This window comes from Bombina bombina, chromosome 1 (genome assembly GCF_027579735.1).
Source record: "Bombina bombina isolate aBomBom1 chromosome 1, aBomBom1.pri, whole genome shotgun sequence".
Classification (NCBI taxonomy): Eukaryota; Metazoa; Chordata; class Amphibia; order Anura; family Bombinatoridae; genus Bombina; species Bombina bombina.
In genome coordinates this window covers 230962026-230984828 of record NC_069499.1, presented here as the reverse complement: position 1 = coordinate 230984828, position 22803 = coordinate 230962026, and the positions used below count along the sequence as shown (strand labels likewise).

General features: G+C 38.5%; 1 protein-coding gene across 1 annotated transcript in view; it reads left to right on the top strand.

Moving 5' to 3' along the window:
* Positions 1–22803, top strand: part of PACS2 (phosphofurin acidic cluster sorting protein 2) — a 657507-nt gene that overhangs the window by 257127 nt on the left and 377577 nt on the right. Inside the window, exon 3 of the mRNA XM_053711716.1 lies at positions 17740–17829. Coding sequence (XP_053567691.1) covers positions 17740–17829 — 90 coding nt within the window. The remainder of the gene's footprint in view (positions 1–17739; positions 17830–22803) is intronic.

Sequence of the window (22803 nt, the reverse complement as noted above, 5' to 3'; positions counted from 1 at the left end):
AACAGAACAGTGGCAGGGGTTCTACTCCAATCTGTTTGTGGTTCCCAAAAAAGAGGGAACCTTCAGACCAATTTTGGATCTCAAGATCCTAAACAAATTCCTCAGAGTCCCATCCTTCAAGATGGAGACCATTCGGACTATTTTACCAATGATCCAGGAGGGTCAATATATGACCACTGTGGACTTAAAGGATGCGTATCTACACATCCCTATCCACAAAGATCATCACCAGTTCCTCGGGTTCGCCTTTCTGGACAAGCATTACCAGTTTGTGGCTCTTCCCTTCGGGTTGGCCACAGCTCCCAGAATTTTCACAAAGGTGCTAGGGTCCCTTCTGGCGGTTCTAAGGCCCCGGAGCATAGCTGTGGCGTCTTATCTGGACGATATCTTAATTCAGGCGTCGACTTACCAACTAGCCAAGTCTCACACGGACATCGTGTTGGCTTTTCTAAGATCTCACGGGTGGAAGGTGAACGTAAAAAAAGAGTTCACTTATCCCTCTCACAAGAGTTCCATTCCTGGGAACTCTGATAAATTCGGTGGACATGAAAATTTTTCGGACGGAGGTCAGGAAATCAAAGATTTTAACCACCTGCCGAACTCTTCATTCCATTCCTCAGCCGTCAGTGGCTCAGTGTATGGAGGTAATCGGCTTAATGGTAGTGGCAATGGACATGGTTCCGTTTGCTCGCTTACATCTCAGACCACTGCAACTATGCATGCTCAAACAGTGGAATGGGGATTATGCAGATTTATCTCCTTAGATAAATATGGATCAAGAGACCAGAGACTCTCTTCTTTGGTGGTTGTCACAGGATCATCTGTCCAAGGGAATGTGTTTCCTCAGGCCAGCATGGGTCATAGTGACGACGGACGCCAGCCTATTGGGCTGGGGTGCAGTCTGGAATTCCCTCAAAGCACAGGGTTTGTGGACTCAGGAGGAGGCTCTCCTCCCGATAAATATTCTAGAACTGAGAGCGATATTCAACGCGCTTCAGGTGTGGCCTCAGCTGGCTTCGGCCAGATTCATAAGATTCTAGTCGGACAATATAACGACTGTAGCATATATCAATCATCAGGGGGGAACAAAGAGTTCTCTAGCGATGATAGAGGTTACCAAAATAATTCGATGGGCAGAGACTCACTCTTGCCATCTATCAGCAATCTATATCCCAGGAGTGGAGAACTGGGAAGCGGATTTTCTAAGTCGTCAGACTTTTCATCCGGGGGAGTGGGAACTCCATCCGGAGGTGTTTGCACAATTGATTCAGCAATGGGGCACACCAGAATTGGATCTGATTGCGTCTTTTTAGATCGCCAAACTTCCTTGTTACGGGTCCAGGTCAAGGGATCCTCAGGCAGTACTGATAGATGCTCTAGCAGTACCCTGGTCGTTCAACCTGGCTTATGTGTTTCCACCATTTCCTCTCCTTCCTCGTTTGATTGCCAGAATCAAACAGGAGAGAGCTTCAGTGATTTTGATAGCACCTGCGTGGCCACGCAGGACTTGGTATGCAGACCTGGTGGACATGTCATCTCTTCCACCATGGACTCTGCCACTGAGACAGGACCTTCTTATTTAAGGTCCGTTCCAGCATCTAAATCTAGTTTCTCTGCGGCTGACTGCTTGGAGATTGAACGCTTGATCTTATCCAAGTGGGGTTTCTCTGAGTCGGTCATAGATACTTTGATTTAGGCTCGAAAGCCTGTCACCAGGAAAATTTATCATAATATATGGCGTAAATATCTTTATTGGTGCAAATCCAAAGGCTACTCATGGAGTAAGATCAGGATTCCTAGGATTTTGGCCTTTCTCCAAGAAGGATTGGAGAAGGGGCTATCAGCTAGTTCCTTAAAGGGACAGATATCTGCTTTATAAATTCTACTGCACAAGCGTCTGGCAGATGTTCCAGACGTTCAGTCATTCTGTCAGGCTTTAGTTAGAATCAAGCCTGTGTTTAAACCTGTTGCTCCGCCATGGAGTTTGAATTTAGTTTTTAAAATTCCTCAAGGGGTTCAGTTTGAACCTATGCATTCCATAGATATTAAGCTTATATCTTGGAAAGTTCTGTTTTTAGTTGCTATCTCTTCGGCTCGAAGAGTTTCTGAACTATCTTCATTGCAATGCGACTCGCCTTATCTTGTTTTCCAAGATAAGGCGAGTCGCAGGTGGTTTTGCGTACCAAACCTGGATTCCTTGCTAAGGTTGTTATTAATAGAAATATCAATCAGGAAATTGTTGTTCCTTCTCTGTGTCCTAATCCTTCCTCTAAGAAGGAGCGTCTGTTGCACAACTTGGACGTGGTTTGTGCTTTGAAGTTTTTCTTGCAAGCAACCAAAGATTTCCGTCAAACATTTTCTTTGTTGTCTATTCTGGAAAACGTAGATGTCAAATTTCTACGGGTACCTCTCTTTCTTTTTGGCTGAAAAGCATCATCCGTTTGGAATACGCGACTGCTGGACAGCAGCCTCCTGAAAGGATTACAGCTCACTCTACTAGAGCGGTGGCTTCCACATGGGCTTTTAAAAATGATGCTTCTGTTGAACAGATTTGTAAGGCTGCGAATTGGTCTGCGCTTCATACCTTTTCCAAATTTTACAAATTTGATACTTTTGCTTCTTCGGAGGCTATTTTTGGGAGAAAAGTTCTTCAAGCAGTGGTGCCTTCTGTTTAACCATCTGTCTTGTCCCTCCCGTTCATCCGTGTCTTGTAGCTTTGGTATTGTATCCTACAAGTAATGGATGAATCCGCGGACTCGTCGTACCTTATAGAAGAAAAGTACATTTATGCTTAACTGATAAATTAATTTCTTCTATGGTACGACGAGTCCACGGCCTGCCCTGTCATTTTAAAACAGATTATATTTTTTGATTTTAAACTTCAGTCACCTCTGCACCTTGTAGTTTTTCCTTTTTCTTCCTGTACCTTCGGTCGAATGACTGGGGGGTGGAGCTAAGGGAGGAGCTATATAGACAGCTCTGCTGTGGTGCTCTTTGCCACTTCCTGTTAGCAGGAGGATAATATCCCACAAGTAAAGGATGAATCCGTGGACTCGTCGTACCATAGAAGAAATTAATTTATCAGGTAAGCATAAATTTTGTTTTTTGTTGGCTATTGCTTCTGTGCACAAAGTTTCTGAGATTTCTGCTTAGCAATGTGACCCCCCTTATCTGGTTTTCCATGCGGATAAGGCGGTTTTACATACTAAATTACGGTTCCTCCCTAAGGTGGTGTCGGATCGTAACGTCAATCAAGAAATTGTTCCTCCTTCAGCGAAAGGAGAGCTTGCTTCACAATCTAGATGTGGTTCGTGCCTTTAAGGTCTATCTTCAGGCTACTAAGGAATTCAGACAATCTTCCTCTTTGTTTGTCATCTATACAGGGCAGTGTAAGGGGCAGAAGGCTACTACGACTTCTTCCTGGGCTTTTACGGACGAAGCCTCTATGGATCAGATTTGTAAGGAGGCTACCTAGTCCTCCTTACACACTTTTTTTCTAAATTTTACAAGTTTGATTTGTTAGCTGCAGTCGTGGGCTCTCCCTGCCTTATGGAAGGAAAACATCATTTATGCTTGCCAGATAATTTCCTTTCCTTCCTGGCAGGGGGAGTATACGACCCCGCCCATAAGTTATTTTTGTTGGCGGCTTCTTTTTTTATATTTTGTCTGGCACCTTTATACCCTGATGTTTCTCAATTTTTCTTGTTCCCTCGACAGAATGACTGGGGGATAGGGGAAATGGGAGGGATATTTAAGCCTTTGGCTGGGGTGTATTTGCCTCCTTCTGGTGGGCAGGTGTTGTATTTCCCAACAGTAAGGAATAAAGTCATGGACTCTCCCTGCCAGGAAGGAAAGGAATTTATCTCGTAAGCATAAATTATGTTTTCATTTTTGTGGTTTGTTTTATCTAAATGAGTTGTAATAATTATAGACAACATACAGGTTGTCATAATATATTTTGATCATTCTACAATGCATGAAGACATGTATGATTTCTTCAGTGAATGGAGCTTTTAGTCTATGTTGAGTCCTGTTTCCCCTCAGAGTACAGTGCTTGTCAGGGGGATGTATTTAGGGTATGGCTTATGATACAATGAATTTGCATCATGGAGAATGCTTCATAGGCCAACTGTAAATTCAGTCGAAGGGACTAGTCTTCTGCCTCCATTTACGTTTTCTCAATTTCCCAGGTACCTTTTCAGGTCCAGGCATCCTAAGGTGGAGATGGTGGATGCATTAGCAGTGTCTTGGTTTTGCAACCTGACTACATCTTACTGCCTCTGTTTTTTTTCTTCCAAAGGTGATTTCCAAGATCATATTGGAACAGTGTCATGTGTTTCTGATAGCATCAGCATGGCCTCACAGGTTTGGTATGTGGATCTTGTTCGGATGTCCAGTTGCCATCCTTGGCCACTTTCTCTTTGGCCAGCTCTCTTGTTTTAGGGGCCATTTTTCCATCAGGATCTCAAATTACTAATTTGGGGGTATGGAAATTGATTAGTGTTTTGTTATAGAAGTTTCTCTGACTCAGTTTTTATCGCTATGTTGCAGACTTATAAGTCTGTTTCAAGGAACATGTATTATCAGGTTTGGAAAACCTATATTTTATAGTGTTTTTCTCATAAATTCTCTTGGTATTCTTTTAGAATTCCTAGGATTTTACAGTTTTCAGGATGATTTGGATAAGTTTGTCTGCAAATTTTATTCACTGTTTTGTTCAGACTTTGATTGCTATCAAGCCTGTTCATTTATTAATTTCTCCTTTTTGGAGTCTTATTTGGTTTAAATATTTTGCAGGCTCTTTTCTTTTGAGCCTATATTTTCTTTGAAGATTATCTACTTTCTTGGAAAGTGTTGTTTCTTTTGACCATCTCTTCTGCTACAAGAGTTTCTAATTTATCAGCTCTCTCTTGTGTGTCTCATCTGATTTTTTTTTTTTTTTTTCAATCTAGATAAGTTGTTTTGTGGACTTCTTTTATTCCTAAGGTTGTGAATTTGAACAACATTAGTAGAGAAATTGTTGTCCCTTCTTTGTGTCCTAATCCTAAAGAATTCTTTGAGAGTTCTTTACATCTTTTTGGATGTGGTAAGAACTGTATAATTCTTTATCGAGGTTACTAGGATTTCAGAAGACTTCTAGTCTATCTGTTGTTTTTCTAGTTCCAGAAAAGGTTAGGAAGCCTCTTCCATTTCTTTGGCATCCTGAATAAAGCTTTTGTTTATCAAGGCTTATTTTGAGGCAGGGCAGGCTCCGCCTCAGAGTTTTACAGCTCGTTCTACTAAGTTCAGTCGCCTTTTCTTGGGCTTTTTCAGAATGAAGCTTAGGTTGATCAAATTTGCAAATCGGTAATTTGGTCTTCTTTGCATACTTTTATTGTTTTACCATTTTGATGCATTTGCTTCTTCTGAAGCAGTCTTTGGTAGAAAAAGTTCTTCAGGCAGTTGTTTGTTTGATTCTACTGCTTTTGATTTAAGTTTTTTTGAGAAAAACTTAATTATTGTTTGGATTTAATTTCTCAGTGGAAATAGCTGTTATTTTATCCCTCCCTCTCTAGTGACTCTTCTGTGGACTTCCACATCTTGGGTATTTCTATCCCATACGTCACTAGCTCATGGACTCCTGCCAATTACATGAAAGAAAACATAATTTATGTAAGAACTTACCAGATAAATTAATTTCTTTCATATTGGCAAGAGTCCATGAGGCCCACCCTTTTTATGGTGGTTATGATTTTTTTTATTTTATTTCCAGTTCCTCTTCTTGTATGCTTTTCTACTCCTTATTTTATCACTCCACTACTTGGCTATTCGTTAAACTTAATTGTGGGTGTGGTGAGGGCTGTATTTATAGGCATTTTGAGGTTTGGGAAACTTTGCCCCTTCTGGTAGGATTGTATATCCCCTACGTCACTAGCTCATGGACTCTTGCCAATATGAAAGAAATGTAATTTATCAGGTAAGTTCTTGCATATATTATGTTTTTTCTGACTCTGTCATTGAGTCTTTTATTTAAGCTCGTAAACCTGTGACAAGAAAGATGTATTGCAAGGTTTGGAAAGCTTTTATTTCTGTGAGTGTGGAGCATGGTTTTCGCTGGCACTCCTAGAATTTCTTCAAGGTTTATCCGCTACTTATTTTAAAGAGTTAGATTTCAGCTCTTTCAGTCTTAGTAACAAAACTCTGAATATAGGGATATTTAGCAATCATTTTGTGAAGTAAGAAAGTGATTTAAACCAATTTCTCCTCCTTTTGAATCTTAAATTGGTTCTAAGTTTTGCAGGTTACTCCTTTTGAAACTATACATAATTTTGATATTCAGCTTTTGTGCTTGAAGGTTTTGTTTCTTTTGACCATTTCTTAGTTTCTGAATTGTCTGCTCTTTGTTGTGAGTCTCCTTATCTTGTTTTTAATCAGTATAACGCAGTTTTGAAAACAAAGTGATTTTTTTTTTTGTTGTTGTTGCAAAAAGTGGTTTCTTCTGACAGTATTAACAATGAGATTGTTCATTTTTAACCTAAAGCATTCTAAAGAGAGGCTTCTTCATAACTTGGATGTTGTCAGAGCTTTGACGTTTTATTTGCAGGCTACTAAGAATTTATGCAATCCTCTAGTTTAATTTTTCCAGTTCAATAAAGGGTCAGAAGGCTTACAGTTGTTTTGGTACCCTCTTGGTTAAAGCTTTCGATTATAAGACTAACTTGGAGACTAACTTATAGTATAGTTTGTGACGTGCAGATAAAATGAAATATTTGAGTGTCTTCCAGAGTGGTGTTTATCTGTACTGCATTCCTCCAGTGTAGTCACAGCTCATAAGATTGTATAGCCTGTCCCCAAAAGATCTTAATGGTGTTATAACCATATTTCTCTATATCTCTCTATCTCTGCTCATCCTTGTAGCATAAACAGCAAAAACTGGTAAATTTTATGGGAGGCCAGACAAAATCCTAAAGCCTCCATTCCTAGTTTAACTAAAATATCATAAAAGTATTCCCTGCGAAGCCACTCCAGAAACCTACATTGCCAACATTCATTGGCAGTTACCATAGCAAACTACTGCAGTTAGGAAAAAAAAGATTACAACCAGCTTCTACTGAAAACAAAAAACATCTTGGTCACTAAAATGTGTTTAACATTAATCCTTATTCAGTTATGCAGAGTCATAATTGATAGTGTAAAAAATTTGTTCAATCAGTCATACACTGAGCTTATGCTTGGCAATGTCTTAAAAGCTTTTCTGCTTTAAATATGAGTTTATGCATTAGGAACATAAACTATAACGTACAACTTTTATATCATGTTCTTAAAATTCTAATTATATTTGATATATCCAACATTACAAACTAGACTTCTGCCATACTATGGCTCATACTAATCCCAGGAGAGTTATACAGACAATCTCTCCCTGAGACCCTTGAAAAGCACCATACAGAATATTTCTCACACACGATTTAAAAACAACCCCAAGCTGCCAGCGAAGCTTAAACGTAATTTCTAAAGGTACTGAATATTAAGTGGACAATAACGTTTTATATATCTGGCTATTTTCAATGGACAGCAGAAGTACTGTATGTGGGGACATTGTGGCTGTCTGTCGTGAGAAAATGTTTAGCGCATTACCATTTATCAGCGCTGCAACTTTGGCCAAAATCCAACACGAGGGCTGCAATTGTTTGGCGTGGCCTTCCGCATTAGGCCTACTGCCATGAGACACCTTGGTAGCGGTTTACACTGCACATGAGCAAAGCCTATGTGAGAACTGAGGGCTGTTATTGTGAGAAGCTGTAAAGCCATTAGTAGCTGAATAAGGCATTGTATCCTGCATAAGGCCTCCACCACACTCAACACTATCATATAGCCTGACTGCTGAAATCAACTAGACTGCAAAAAACTAAAGTGCTTAGTCAAAGGACACAACACCTTAAATCAGAGTGCAGAGCAGCGGTAATCGCAAAACTGACTGCTTGTTTTTAGACCAAGGTGAGAGTCATCTGCCGTACAGCATAAAAGCAGCAGAGCTTGTGGCGACTACGTGAGTGCCATTTCATACAGTGACAGCTGATCTAATGAACTAAGTATATTCAGTAACTATGCAAATTCTTTGGAAATGGCTTTAAATGGAGTGAAGAGAATACTGACTGTGTGGTATGAAAAAAATCACCCCTTTCCACCACTATATTCAAGCACCATTACCAATTCTGTAAACCGTTTTTGTTTTGGTATAAATCACCACTTCTTCCACCTCTTTCTAAGCACCATTTCCATGTCCTGTAAAGAGTCTTATTTCTCTTGTTAAGTGTATCCAGTCCACGGATCATCCATTACTTATGGGATATTCTCCTTCCCAACAGGAAGTTGCAAGAGGATCACCCACAGCAGAGCTGCTATATAGCTCCTCCCCTAACTGTCATACCCAGTCATTCTCTTGCAAGCCTCAACCAAGATGGAGGTCGTAAGAGGAGTGTGGTGTTTTATACTTGGTTTATTCTTCAATCAAAAGTTTGTTATTTTTAAATGGTGCCGGAGTGTACTGTTTATCTCAGGCAGTATTTAGAAGAAGAATCTGCCTGCGTTTTCTATGATCTTAGCAGAAGTAACTAAGATCCATGGCTGTTCTCACATATTCTGAGGAGTGAGGTAACTTCAGAGAGGGAATGGCGTGCAGGTTTTCCTGCAATAAGGTATGTGCAGTTAATATTTTTCTAGGGATGGAATTTGCTAGAAAATGCTGCTGATACCGAACTAATGTAAGTAAAGCCTTAAATGCAGTGATAGCTACTGGTATCAGGCTTATTAATAGAGATGCATACTCTTATAAAAATGTAATATAAAACGTTTGTTGGCATGTTTAATCGTTTTTATATGTATTTGGTGATAAAACTTATTGGGGCCTAGTTTTTTTCCACATGGCTGGTTTGATTTCTGCCTAGAGACAGTTTCCTGAAGCTTTCCACTGTTGCAATATGAGTGGGAAGGGCCTATTTTAGTGCTTTTCTGTGCAGCTAAAAATACTGACAGACATTCAGCTTCCCTCTGCATGATACAGGACATCTCTGAAGGGCTCAAAAGGCTTCAAAGTCGTGTTTGAGGAGGGTAACAATCACAGTAGACTGTGGCAGTTGTTGTGACTGTGTTTAAAAAACGTTTTTGTCATTTATTATTCTGTTTTTGTTATTAAGGGGTTAATCATCCATTTGCAAGTGGGTGCAATGCTCTGCTGACTTGTTACATACACTGTAAAAATTTTGTTAGTGTAACTGCCTTTTTTCACTGTTATTTCAAATTTTGTCAAAATTTGTTTCTCTTAAAGGCACAGTAACGTTTTTTATATTGCTTGTTAACTTGCTTTAAAGTGTTTTCCAAGCTTGCTAGTCTCATTGTTAGTCTGTACAAACATGTCTGAAACAGAGGATACTTGTTCATTATGTTTAAAAGCCATGGTGGAGCCCCATAGGAGAATGTGTACTAAATGTATTGATTTTACCTTAAAAAGTAAAGATCAGTCTTTAACTATAAAAGAAATATCACCAGAAGATTCTGACGAGGGGGGAAGTTATGCCGACTAACTCTCCCCACGTGTCAGACCCTTCGCCTCCCGCTCAGGGGATGCACGCTAATATGGCGCCAATTACATCAGGGACGCCCATAGCGATTACCTTGCAGGACATGGCTGCAATCATGAATAATACCCTGTCAGAGGTATTATCCAGGTTGCCTGAATTAAGAGGCAAGCGCGATTGCTCTGGGGTTAGGAGAAATACAGAGCGCGCAGATGCTGTAAGGGCCATGTCTGATACTGCGTCACAATATGCAGATCATGAGGACGGAGAGCTTCAGTCTGTGGGTGACATCTCTGATTCGGGGAAACCTGATTCAGAGATTTCTAATTTTAAATTTAAGCTTGAGAACCTCCGTGTGTTGCTTGGGGAGGTATTAGCTGCTCTGAATGACTGTAACCAGAGAAATTGTGTAGGCTGGATAAATACTATGCGGTACCGGTGTGTACTGATGTTTTTCCTATACCTAAAAGGCTTACAGAAATTATTAGCAAGGAGTGGGATAGACCGGGTGTGCCTTTTTCCCCACCTCCTATATATAGAAAAATGTTTCCAATAGACGCCACTACACGGGACTTATGGCAGACGGTCCCTAAGGTGGAGGGAGCAGTTTCTACTTTAGCAAAGCGTACTACTATCCCGGTTGAGGACAGTTGTGCTTTTTCAGATCCAATGGATAAAAAATTGGAGGGTTACCTTAAGAAAATGTTTATTCAACAAGGTTTTATTTTACAGCCCCTTGCATGCATTGTGCCTGTCACGGCCGCAGCGGCATTCTGGTTTGAGGCCCTAGAAGAGGCCATCCATACAGCTCCATTGACTGAAATTATTGACAAGCTTAGAACACTTAAGCTAGCTAATTCATTTGTTTCTGATGCCATTGTTCATTTGACTAAACTAACGGCTAAGAATTCCGGATTCCCAATCCAAGCGCGTAGGGCGCTATGGCTTAAATCCTGGTCAGCTGACGTGACTTTGAAGTCTAAATTACTCAACATTCCTTTCAAGGGGCAGACCTTATTTGGGCCTGGTTTGAAGGAAATTATTGCTGACATTACTGGAGGTAAGGGTCTCACCCTTCCTCAGGACAGGGCCAAAGCAAAGGCCAAACAGTCTAATTTTCGTGCCTTTCAAAATTTCAAGGCAGGTGCAGCATCAACTTCCTCCGCTTCAAAACAAGAGGGAACTTTTGCTCAATCTAAGCAGGCCTGGAAACCTAACCAGTCCTGGAACAAAGGCAAGCAGGCTAGAAAGCCTGCTGCTGCCTCTAAGACAGCATGAAGGAACGGCCCCCTATCCGGCGACAGATCTAGTAGGGGGCAGACTTTCTCTCTTCGCCCAGGCGTGGGCAAGAGATGTTCAGGATCCCTGGGCGTTGGAGATCATATCTCAGGGATATCTTCTGGACTTCAAAGCTTCCCCTCCACAAGGGAGATTTCATCTTTCAAGGCTATCTGCAAATCAGATAAAGAAAGAGGCATTCCTACGCTGTGTGCAAGACCTCCTATTTATGGGAGTGATCCATCCAGTTCCGCGGACGGAACAAGGACAGCGTTTTTATTCGAATCTGTTTGTCGTTCCCAAAAAAGAGGCAACCTTCAGACCAATTTTGGATCTAAAGATCTTAAACAAATTCCTCAGAGTTCCATTTTTCAAAATGGAAACTATTCGGACCATCCTACCCATGATCCAAGAAGGTCAGTACATGACCACAGTGGACTTAAAGGATGCCTACCTTCACATACCGATTCACAAAGATCATCATCGGTTTCTAAGGTTTGCCTTTCTAGACAGGCATTACCAATTTGTAGCTCTTCCCTTCGGGTTGGCTACAGCCCCGAGACTCTTTACAAAGGTTCTGGGCTCACTTCCGGCGGTTCTAAGACCGCGAGGCATAGCGGTGGCTCCGTATCTAGACGACATCCTGATACAGGCGTCAAGCTTTCAAGTTGCCAAGTCTCATACAGAGATAGTTCTGGCATTTCTGAGGTTGCACGGGTGGAAAATGAACGAGGAAAAGAGTTCTCTATCCCCACTCACAAGAGTCTCCTTCTTAGGGACTCTTATAAATTCTGTAGAAATGAAAATTTACCTTACGGAGTCCAGGTTATCAAAACTTCTAAATGCTTGCCGTGTTCTTCACTCCATTCCGCGCCCTTCGGTAGCTCAGTGTATGGAGGTAATCGGCTTAATGGTAGCTGCAATGGACATAGTGCTATTTGCGCGCCTTCATCTCAGACCGCTGCAATTATGCATGCTGGGGATTACACAGATTTGTCCCCTCTGCTAAATCTGGATCAAGAGACCAGAGATTCTCTTCTCTGGTGGTTGTCTCGGGTACACCTGTCCAAGGGTATGACCTTTCGCAGGCCAGATTGAACAATTGTAACAACAGATGCCAGCCTTCTAGGTTGGGGTGCAGTGTGGAATTCCCTGAAGGCACAGGGATCGTGGACTCAGGAGGAAAAACTCCTCCCAATAAATATTCTGGAGTTAAGAGCGATAATCAATGCTCTTCTGGCTTGGCCTCAGTTAGCAACACTGAGGTTCATCAGATTTCAGTCGGACAACATCACGACTGTGGCTTACATCAACCATCAAGGGGGAACCAGGAGTTCCCTAGCGATGTTAGAAGTCTCAAAAATAATTCGCTGGGCAGAGTACCACTCTTGCCACCTGTCAGCAATCCATATCCCAGGCGTGGAGAACTGGGAGGCGGATTTTCTAAGTCGTCAGACTTTCCATCCGGGGGAGTGGGAACTCCATCCGGAGGTGTTTGCTCAGTTGATTCATCGTTGGGGCAAACCAGAGTTGGATCATGGCGTCTCGCCAGAACGCCAAGCTTCCTTGTTACGGATCCAGGTCCAGGGACCCAGAAGCGACGCTGATAGATGCTCTAGCAGCGCCTTGGTTCTTCAACCTGGCTTTTGTGTTTCCACCGTTTCCTCTGCTCCCTCGACTGATTGCCAAAATCAAACAGGAGTGATTCTGATAGCACCTGCGTGGCCACGCAGGACTTGGTATGCAGACCTAGTGGACATGTCATCCTTTCCACCATGGACTCTGCCTCTAAGACAGGACCTTCTGATACAAGGTCCTTTCAATCATCCAAATCTAATTTCTCTGAGATTGAACGCTTAATTCTATCAAAGCGTGGCTTCTCCGAGTCAGTCATTGATACTTTAATACAGGCACGAAAGCTTGTTACCAGGAAAATCTACCACAAGATATGGAGTAAATATCTTTATTGGTCTGAATCCAAGAATTACTCATGGAGTAAGGTTAGGATTCCTAGAATATTGTCTTTTCTCCAAGAGGGCTTGGACAAAGGATTATCAGCTAGTTCCTTAAAGGGACAGATTTCTGCTCTGTCTATTCTTTTGCACAAGCGTCTGGCAGAGGTTCCAGACTTCTAGGCATTTTGCCAGGCTTTGGTTAGAATTAAGCCTGTGTTTAAACCTGTTGCTCCCCCGTGGAGCTTAAACTTGGTTCTTAAAATTCTTGAAGGAGTTCCGTTTGAACCCCTTCATTCCATTGATATTAAACTTTTATCTTGGAAAGTTCTGTTTTTGATGGTTATTTCCTCGGCTCGGAGAGTCTCTGAGCTATCTGCCTTACAATGTGATTCTCCTTATCTGCTTTTTCATGCAGATAAGGTAGTCCTGCGTACCAAACCTGGGTTTTTACATAAGGTGGTTTCTAACAAGAATATCAATCAAGAGATTGTTGTTCCATCATTGTGTCCTAATCCTTCTTCAAAGAAGGAATGTCTTTTACATAATCTGGATGTAGTCCGTGCCTTGAAGTTTTACTTACAAGCTACTAAAGATTTTCGTCAAACATCTACCCTGTTTGTCGTTTACTTTGGACAGAGGAGAGGTCAAAAAGCTTCGGCAACCTCTCTTTCCTTTTGGCTTCGGAGCATAATACGCCTAGCCTATGAGACTGCTGGACAGCAGCCCCCTGAAAGGATTACAGCTCATTCTACTAGAGCTGTGGCTTCCACCTGGGCCTTTAAAAATGAGGCCTCTGTTGAACAGATTTGCAAGGCCGCGACTTGGTCTTCGCTTCACACTTTTTCCAAATTTTACAAATTTGATACTTTTGCTTCTTCGGAGGCTGTTTTTGGGAGAAAGGTTCTTCAGGCAGTGGTTCCTTCCGCTTAATCCTGCCTTGTCCCTCCCATCATCCGTGTACTTTAGCTTTGGTATTGGTATCCCATAAGTAATGGATGATCCGTGGACTGGATACACTTAACAAGAGAAAACATAATTTATGCTTACCTGATAAATTTATTTCTCTTGTAGTGTATCCAGTCCATGGCCCGCCCTGTCCTTTTAAGGCAGGTCTAGATTTTAATTAAACTACAGTCACCACTGCACCCTATGGTTTCTCCTTTCTCTGTTTGTTTTCGGTCGAATGACTGGATATGACAGTTAGGGGAGGAGCTATATAGCAGCTCTGCTGTGGGTGATCCTCTTGCAACTTCCTGTTGGGAAGGAGAATATCCCATAAGTAATGGATGATCCGTGGACTGGATACACTACAAGAGAAATAAATTTATCAGGTAAGCATAAATTATGTTTTTCCTCACCTATGGTGGAGGATGTGTGTCTTGCGTTTAATCTCCTTTGATTTGGAGATACCTCAGTATCTGTGAAGGCCTGTGGGTCTTTGTTTTTCTCGCCTCGGAGGGTTTTTTCCCTTCCTTGCGTACTCAGGATCACGGGGCTGGATTCTGGTACTAGGACACTGTGGTTCAGAGTACTATCTTCCCTTTGGGAGTGTCCCTTCTTTAAAGAAGGCAGCCGTAGGGGTTCTGGAACCCGAGCACAAAGTTCCTGTCATGGTAGCATGCCAGTTTTAAGTAGTGGTCAGAGCTCTACCCTCGCTTACTCGTAGACCCATCCTTTCTCTCCTGAAGGTCCGGGCAGAGTTTTTGTTACTCTTTGTCTTTACCAGCCTTTGGGCTGGGACCGTTACCTTGGAGTGAAGGTCAGGGATTGGTCTGCTCTGTGCAGTGTTGAACGTGTACTTTTATTGAGTCTGTTCTCCCCTTTGGTGGGGGGGTTCTTGATGCCCATCTATCTACTGGTGGCTTCTGCTGCTGAGATGGGACGCTCCTTGGAGTCGGGATTTTTTTCTGGACTGAAACTGTTGCCGAGATTTTTTGGTGGTTCTCGGTGGGAGGAGGTCCCACGATGGCTTAGGGTCAGCTTTGCTGCCTGGAAATTGGTAATCGCGAGTTCTTGTTAGAGATGGCTCTGTGTTCTCACGGAGAGCTCTTTTTTAGCTGCTAGGACAGTTAACCTTTCTATGCTTGTCTAGTCTGACGAGTTTTCGCCTTGACTATGATACAATGGGAAACTCACGTTTTTTTGGAGCGCCATATGTTGTATGGTGCTGTGTCAGGGATCTGACGTTGGCCCTCTGGTCATCTTAGTGACGTTTTTTTCCTGAGTATGGACTTATCTTTGTGGTCCTTGCCCTTCTAGGGAGTTTGTCTGCCTGGGCATTGGTCCTGTGGCAACCTTGGGTTTGCTCTTTCTTCCCTTGTTGGATGGTCCTTTGGATCTCTTATTGGGTCCTCTATTCTCCCTCTCGGGGGTAGATAGAGGTTCTTGTCCTTTAGGTCGGGGGTACCTTTCGTGGGAGTTGAGAGCCGCAGGGCTGGCTCCTCTGAGGCTTTTGTGCTCAGCGGTCTCTCGGGATTCTGAGTGGTCTCTAGCATGGCTTTGCAGGTTGTGTAACTGATGAGCAGTTACCTGGGCTTCCAGTTTTTTCCCCCTTTTGTCGGTAATTTCAGGCTGTGGTACCTTTCTAAGGGGCCGCATTTTTGTACCCGCCCTTTGTTTTCATTCAATGTCCTCTATAGCTTGGGTATCGTTTCCCCAAAAGTAATGTATGCAGCTGTGGACTCTTCCCGTTTAAGAAGAAAAACTTAAAATATCCTTGCAGAATGACTGGGGGATGAGGGAAGTGGGGGAGGTATTTAAACCTTTGGTTGGGGTGTGTCTGTCTCCTCCTGGTGGCCAGGTTCTGAATTCCCAAAAGTAATGAATGCAGCTGTGGACTCGTCCCGTCAGAAGAAAAGACAATTATCAGGTAAGCATAATTAAAAAAAAAAATTCTATTTTTTCATCATATTTTCTAAAAAAAAAAAAAAAAAAAATTATAGTAAGTTATATGATATGATGAAAATAATGGTATCTTTAGAAAGTCCTTTTAAAAATGTTTGAAAATTGGTATATAATATATGTGGGTACAGTAAATGAGTAAGAGGAAAATTACAGCTAAACACAAACACCGCAGAAATGTAAAAACAGCCCTGGTCCTTAACGGTAAGAAAATTGAAAAATGGTCTGGTCACGATGGGGCTAATGGAGCGCTCAGCAACTGTTCCAAACACTTCCTGATTTCTTACCAACTGTTGCTATCATGTGAACTCCGTGGTGAACAGACACACATTGCACACTGTCTCTGACTTCAGACAAATATAGTGATAATGCAAACACACTTGTCTTTCACTTCTCTCTCATTTTTGAGTAATCTTTAGTTGTTGTAGAGGGCTCTTAACTCTCCATGAGGCTAATTCATTATGAGCGCAAAGAGGGAGGGTTTCCTAGGTAGGATCGATGTGCACTCGCACGGATCCCGCGCAAAGAACTTTGAAGCTGCTAAATTAATTACCCATATGAGCAGCTGTGACTGAATCCAGCTAAAGTACAGACAGTGAGATTAGAGCAGAATATGTAACCATCGCTTTAGCACACACACATGTGTCCAAGAGCACACCCAGAGTTCATTATTGGATTGCATTGGATGCATACAATGTTTTTTTTTGCATCAAATATGTTACTTAAAGGGATACTAAACCCAAATTTTTTGTTTCATGATTCAGGTAGAGCATGCCATTTTAAGCAACGTTCTTTTTTACTCCTATGATAAAATTTTCTTTGTCCTCTTGCTATCTTTATTTAAAAAAAGCAGGAATGTAAAGCTTAGGAGCCTGCCTATTTTTGGTTCAGAACCTGGGTTACCCTTGCTTATTGGTGGCTAAATGTAATAACCCAATAAGCAAGCGTTATCCACGGTGCTGAACCTAAAATGTTCTGTCTCTTAAGCTTTACATTCCTGCTTTTTAAATAAAGATGGCAAGAGAATGAAGAAAAATTGATAATAGGTTAAATTAGAAAGTTGTTTAAAATTGCATGCTCTATCTCAATCCCGAAACTAAAAAATTGGGTTTAGTGTCCCTTTAACTCATGTGTCTGCTCTTTGAAAACATTAAGAAAAAAAAGTAAATTTGATATACCTTTTTTTTTTTTTTTATTAAATTAAAAGTGGGTGGTGTATCGCTACCTTAAAGGGACACTGAACCCAATTTTTTTCTTTTGTGATTCAGATAGAGCATGACATTTTAAGTAACTTTCTAATTTACTCCTATTATCAAATTTTCTTAATTCTCTTGGTATCTTTATTTGAAATGCAAGAATGTAAGTTTAGATGCCAGCCCATATTTGGTGAACAACCTGGGTTGTTCTTGCTGATTGGTGGATTAATTCATCCACCAATAAAAAAGTGCTGTCCAGAGGTCTGAACAAAAAAAAAAAGCTTAGATTCCTTCTTTTTCAAATAAAGAGAACGAAGAAAAAATGATAATAGGAGTAAATGAGAAATTTGCTTAAAATTGCATGCTCCATCTGAATCACGAAAGAAAAAAAATTGGGTTCAGTGTCCCTTTAAGTCGGCGGCTGTATGGCTGCCTTAAGTACCTAATTCCATTGTTTGCTTCTGGTTTGTGCCGATTTCTTATGTTAACATTTTTCTTTCGTGATTCTGACATAAGTAAATAAAAAAAGTTTTTAATGATATGTTATAAAATTGTATTTTGTTCTTTGTTGAAGAGATGCCTAGGTAGGTAGCTTGCACATGTCTGAAGCACTACATGGCAGGAATAAGGGCTGCCATCTAGGGCTCTTACAAATGTAAAATATTCTTGCAAAACTGCTGCTAAGCGTACCTGCCTGTTTTCAACGAAGGATACCAAAAATAATTTAGAAAATTGTATAATTAAAGTAAATTGGAAAATTGTTTTATATGAAATGCTCTGTCATAAATTTAATACTTAAAGTGGCAAGCTGGGCACCGTTTGCTATTCTCACAATTGTTTTTTTTCCCTTAGGGATCTAAACGCATCCTCCGTTCTCATGAGATTGTGCTTCCCCCTAGTGGACAAGTGGAGACTGACCTTGCATTAACATTTTCACTACAGGTATGTTATTTTAGTTCTGTTTAATGTTGTATATGCTTGTGTGTGTATATAGTTTTTATATATATTGTTTATATATATATAGTGTTTATATGTAAATTAGCAATGTAACAGCAACTAACATGTTTCGACACAGGGCCGTATTCATAGCTAATGGGTACACCTGTAACCTGACTTTAAGTACCCCCTGTTGATTTCCTATTGGTCTAAAAACAAATAGAGCTGGTCACTACCAATCAACACAGTGATAATTTAAATACTAAAGTTTTAAAGGCATATAACCCTCTCTGTATTACAATAACTACATAAGTCATATTAACCTGCTTTGCTTGCTAAATACCAGCAAGATCCTTATAGGACATACAGAGGTTGTACAGAGAACAAAAGCTAGAACTAATTCACAGTGTATTCTATACACAAAAAATTAATACTAAATATATGTATAATCATGAATTTGAGAAAAGGACTACAGTAAAATCCTGATATTATATATATATATATATATATATATATATATATATATATATATATATATATATATATATATATATATATATATATAATATGTATATGTATATATATATTATATGTATATATATATAATATGTATATGTATATATATATATAATATGTATATGTATATATATATATAATATGTATATGTATATATATATATAATATGTATATATATATATAATATGTATATGTATATATATATAATATGTATATGTATATATATATAATATGTATATGTATATATATATATATATAATATGTATATGTATATATAATATGTATATATATATATAATATGTATATATATATAATATGTATATATATATATAATATGTATATATATATATAATATGTATATATATATATATATAATATGTATATATATATATAATATGTATATATATATATAATATGTATATATATATATAATATGTATATATATATATAATATGTATATATATATATAATATGTATATATATATAATATGTATATATATATAATATGTATATGTATATATATATATAATATGTATATGTATATATATATGTATATGTATATATATATGTATATGTATATATATAATATGTATATGTATATATATAATATGTATATATATAATATGTATATGTATATATAATATGTATATGTATATATAATATGTATATGTATATATATATATAATATGTATATGTATATATAATATGTATATGTATATATAATATGTATATGTATATATATATATAATATGTATATGTATATATATATATATAATATGTATATGTATATATATATATAATATGTATATGTATATATATATATATAATATGTATATGTATATATATATATATAATATGTATATGTATATATATATATATAATATGTATATGTATATATATATATATAATATGTATATGTATATATATATATATAATATGTATATGTATATATATATATATAATATGTATATGTATATATATATATATAATATGTATATGTATATATATATATATAATATGTATATGTATATATATATATATAATATGTATATGTATATATATATATATAATATGTATATGTATATATATATATATAATATGTATATGTATATATATATATATATATAATATGTATATGTATATATATATATATATATATAATATGTATATGTATATATATATATATATAATATGTATATGTATATATATATATATAATATGTATATGTATATATATATATATAATATGTATATGTATATATATAATATGTATATGTATATATATAATATGTATATATATGTGTGTGTGTAAAAAAGATGTATAGAACATATCTAGGTGATCTCTTATATATACATAGGGTACGATGGATATCAAAATATAAAAGGATACAGGGACAATAGAGATCATAAGCACATAGTTAAGATATACCAAAATCTAAGTTATATATCCATCAGGTGGAAATAAATTATTATTATTGTAATTACTGAAAAAGCAAGCAATAAATGAAATAAGGAATGTACCTACAATGATAATTATTTGCAATCATTTATCAAATCGAATTCTTAGTTCATTCCATGGGGAACTCTAGTACCTAGAGTTAAAAAATCCAAAACATCTCCCTCTTGCCCAGCAACTTGTCCCTATCACCTTCCCCTAGGTGGTGTATGTATCCTTTCAATGGCTTGCCACTGAAAGGTAACCAAAGACTTGTTATGTGTTTTGGCAAAATGCTGGACAAGAGGGGTAGTGGCTTTTCCTGCACTGATGGTAGAAAGATGATTCCTGATGCGTACATTGACCTCATTCGTCGTTAGGCCTACATATTGTAATTTGCACACAATGCATGTAAAAACATAAATGGCAGTGCAATTGAGACATGACTCTATCTTGAAATTTTCTCGTGTGGTCCTAGAGCAAAAGGTATCGGAAATCAAGGCATATTCACAAGGCCTACAGTGCCTTTTACCACGTTTAAACATGCCTTTATGCTCTAACCACGAGCTCACAGTATGCCTTATAGGTCTACTAATACAAGATGGAGAGAGAATGTTTCCCAGTGTTTTACTCTTTCTATATAAACATTGAAGCCCATTTCTTTCATGTAATTAGCAAGAGTCCATGAGCTAGTGACGTATGGGATATACATTCCTACCAGGAGGGGCAAAGTTTCCCAAACCTTAAAATGCCTATAAATACACCCCTCACCACACCCACAATTCAGTTTTACAAACTTTGCCTCTGATGGAGGTGGTGAAGTAAGTTTGTGCTAGATTCTACGTTGATATGCGCTCCGCAGCAGGTTGGAGCCCGGTTTTCGTCTCAGCGTGCAGTGAATGTCAGAGGGATGTGAGGAGAGTATTGCCTATTTGAATGCAGTGATCTCCTTCTACGGGGTCTATTTCATAGGTTCTCTGTTATCGGTCGTAGAGATTCATCTCTTACCTCCCTTTTCAGATCGACGATATACTCTTATATATACCATTACCTCTGCTGATTCTCGTTTCAGTACTGGTTTGGCTTTCTACAAACATGTAGATGAGTGTCCTGGGGTAAGTAAATCTTATTTTCTGTGACACTCTAAGCTATGGTTGGGCACTTTGTTTATAAAGTTCTAAATATATGTATTCAAACATTTATTTGCCTTGACTCAGAATGTTCAACTTTCCTTATTTTTCAGACAGTCAGTTTCATATTTGGGATAATGCATTTGAATTAATCATTTTTTCTTACCTTCAAAAATTTGACTCTTATTTCCCTGTGGGCTGTTAGGCTCGCGGGGGCTGAAAATGCTTCATTTTATTGCGTCCTTCTTGGCGCGGACTTTTTTGGCGCAAAAATTCTTTTCCGTTTCCGGCGTCATACGTGTCGCCGGAAGTTGCGTCATTTTTTGACGTTATTTTGCGCCAAAAATGTCGGCGTTCCGGATGTGGCGTCATTTTTGGCGCCAAAAGCATTTAGGCGCCAAATAATGTGGGCGTCTTATTTGGCGCTAAAAAATAAGGGCGTCGCTTTTGTCTCCACATTATTTAAGTCTTATTTTTTCATTGCTTCTGGTTGCTAGAAGCTTGTTCTTTGGCATTTTTTCCCATTCCTGAAACTGTCATTTAAGGAATTTGATCAATTTTGCTTTATATGTTGTTTTTTCTCTTACATATTGCAAGATGTCTCACGTTGCATCTGAGTCAGAAGATACTACAGGAAAATCGCGGTCTAGTGCTGGAGCTACCAAGCTAAGTGTATCTGCTATAATTTTTGGTATCTGTTTCTCCAGCTGTTGTTTGTATTGCATGTCATGACAAACATATTAATGCAGATAAAATTTCCTTTAGTACTGTTACATTACCTGTTGCTGTTCCGTCGACATCTAATTTTCAGAGTGTTCCTGATAAACATAAGAGATTTTATTTTTTTAAATCCATTAAGAAGGCTATGTCTGTTATTTCTCCTTCTAGTTTACATAAGTCTTTTAAAACTTCTCTTTTTTCAGATGAATTTTTAAATGAACATCATCATTCTGATACTGATAATGGTTCTTCTGGTTCAGAGGTTTCTGTCTCAGAGGTTGATGCTGATAAATCTTTGTATTTGTTCAAGATGGAATTTATTCGTTCTTTATTTAAAGAAGTATTAATTGCATTAGAAATAGAGGATTCTGGTCCTCTTGATACTAAATCTAAACGTTTAAAAAAGGTTTTTAAATCTCCTGTAGTTATTCCAGAAGTGTTTAATCTCCCTGATGCTATTTCTGAAGTAATTTCCAGGGAATGGAATAATTTGGGTAATTCTTTTACTCCTTCTAAACGTTTAAGCAATTATATCCTGTGCCATCTGACAGATTAGAGTTTATTGGGACAAAATCCCTAAGGTTATGGGGTTGTCTCTACTCCTGCTATATGTGCTACTATTCCTACGGCAGATAGTACTTAATTTAAGGATCCTTTAGATAGGAAAATTGAATCCTTTCTAAGAAAAGCTTACTTGTGTTCAGGTAATCTTCTTAGACCTGCTATATTTTTAGCGGATGTTGCTGCAGCTTCAACTTTTTGGTTAGAAGCTTTAGCGCAACAAGTAACAGATCATAATTTTATAGCATTATTATTATTCTATAACATGCTAATAATTTTATTGGTGATACCATCTTTTGATATCATTAGAGTTGATGTCAGGTATATGTCTCTAGCTATTTTAGCTAGAATAGCTTTATGGATTAAACTTGGAATGCTGATATGTCTTCTAAGTCAACTTTGCTTTCCCTTTCTTTCCAGGGTAATAAATTATTATCTCAACTGTTTCTAGAAGGAAGGGAACTTTTTTACCAAAGGATAAAAAATCTAAGGTAAATTTAGGTCTAATAATCATTTTCGTTCCTTTCCTCACAATAAGGAACAAAAGCCTGATCCTTCATCCTCAGGAGCGGTATCAGTTTGGAAACTATTTCCAGTTTGGAATATATCCAAGCCTTAT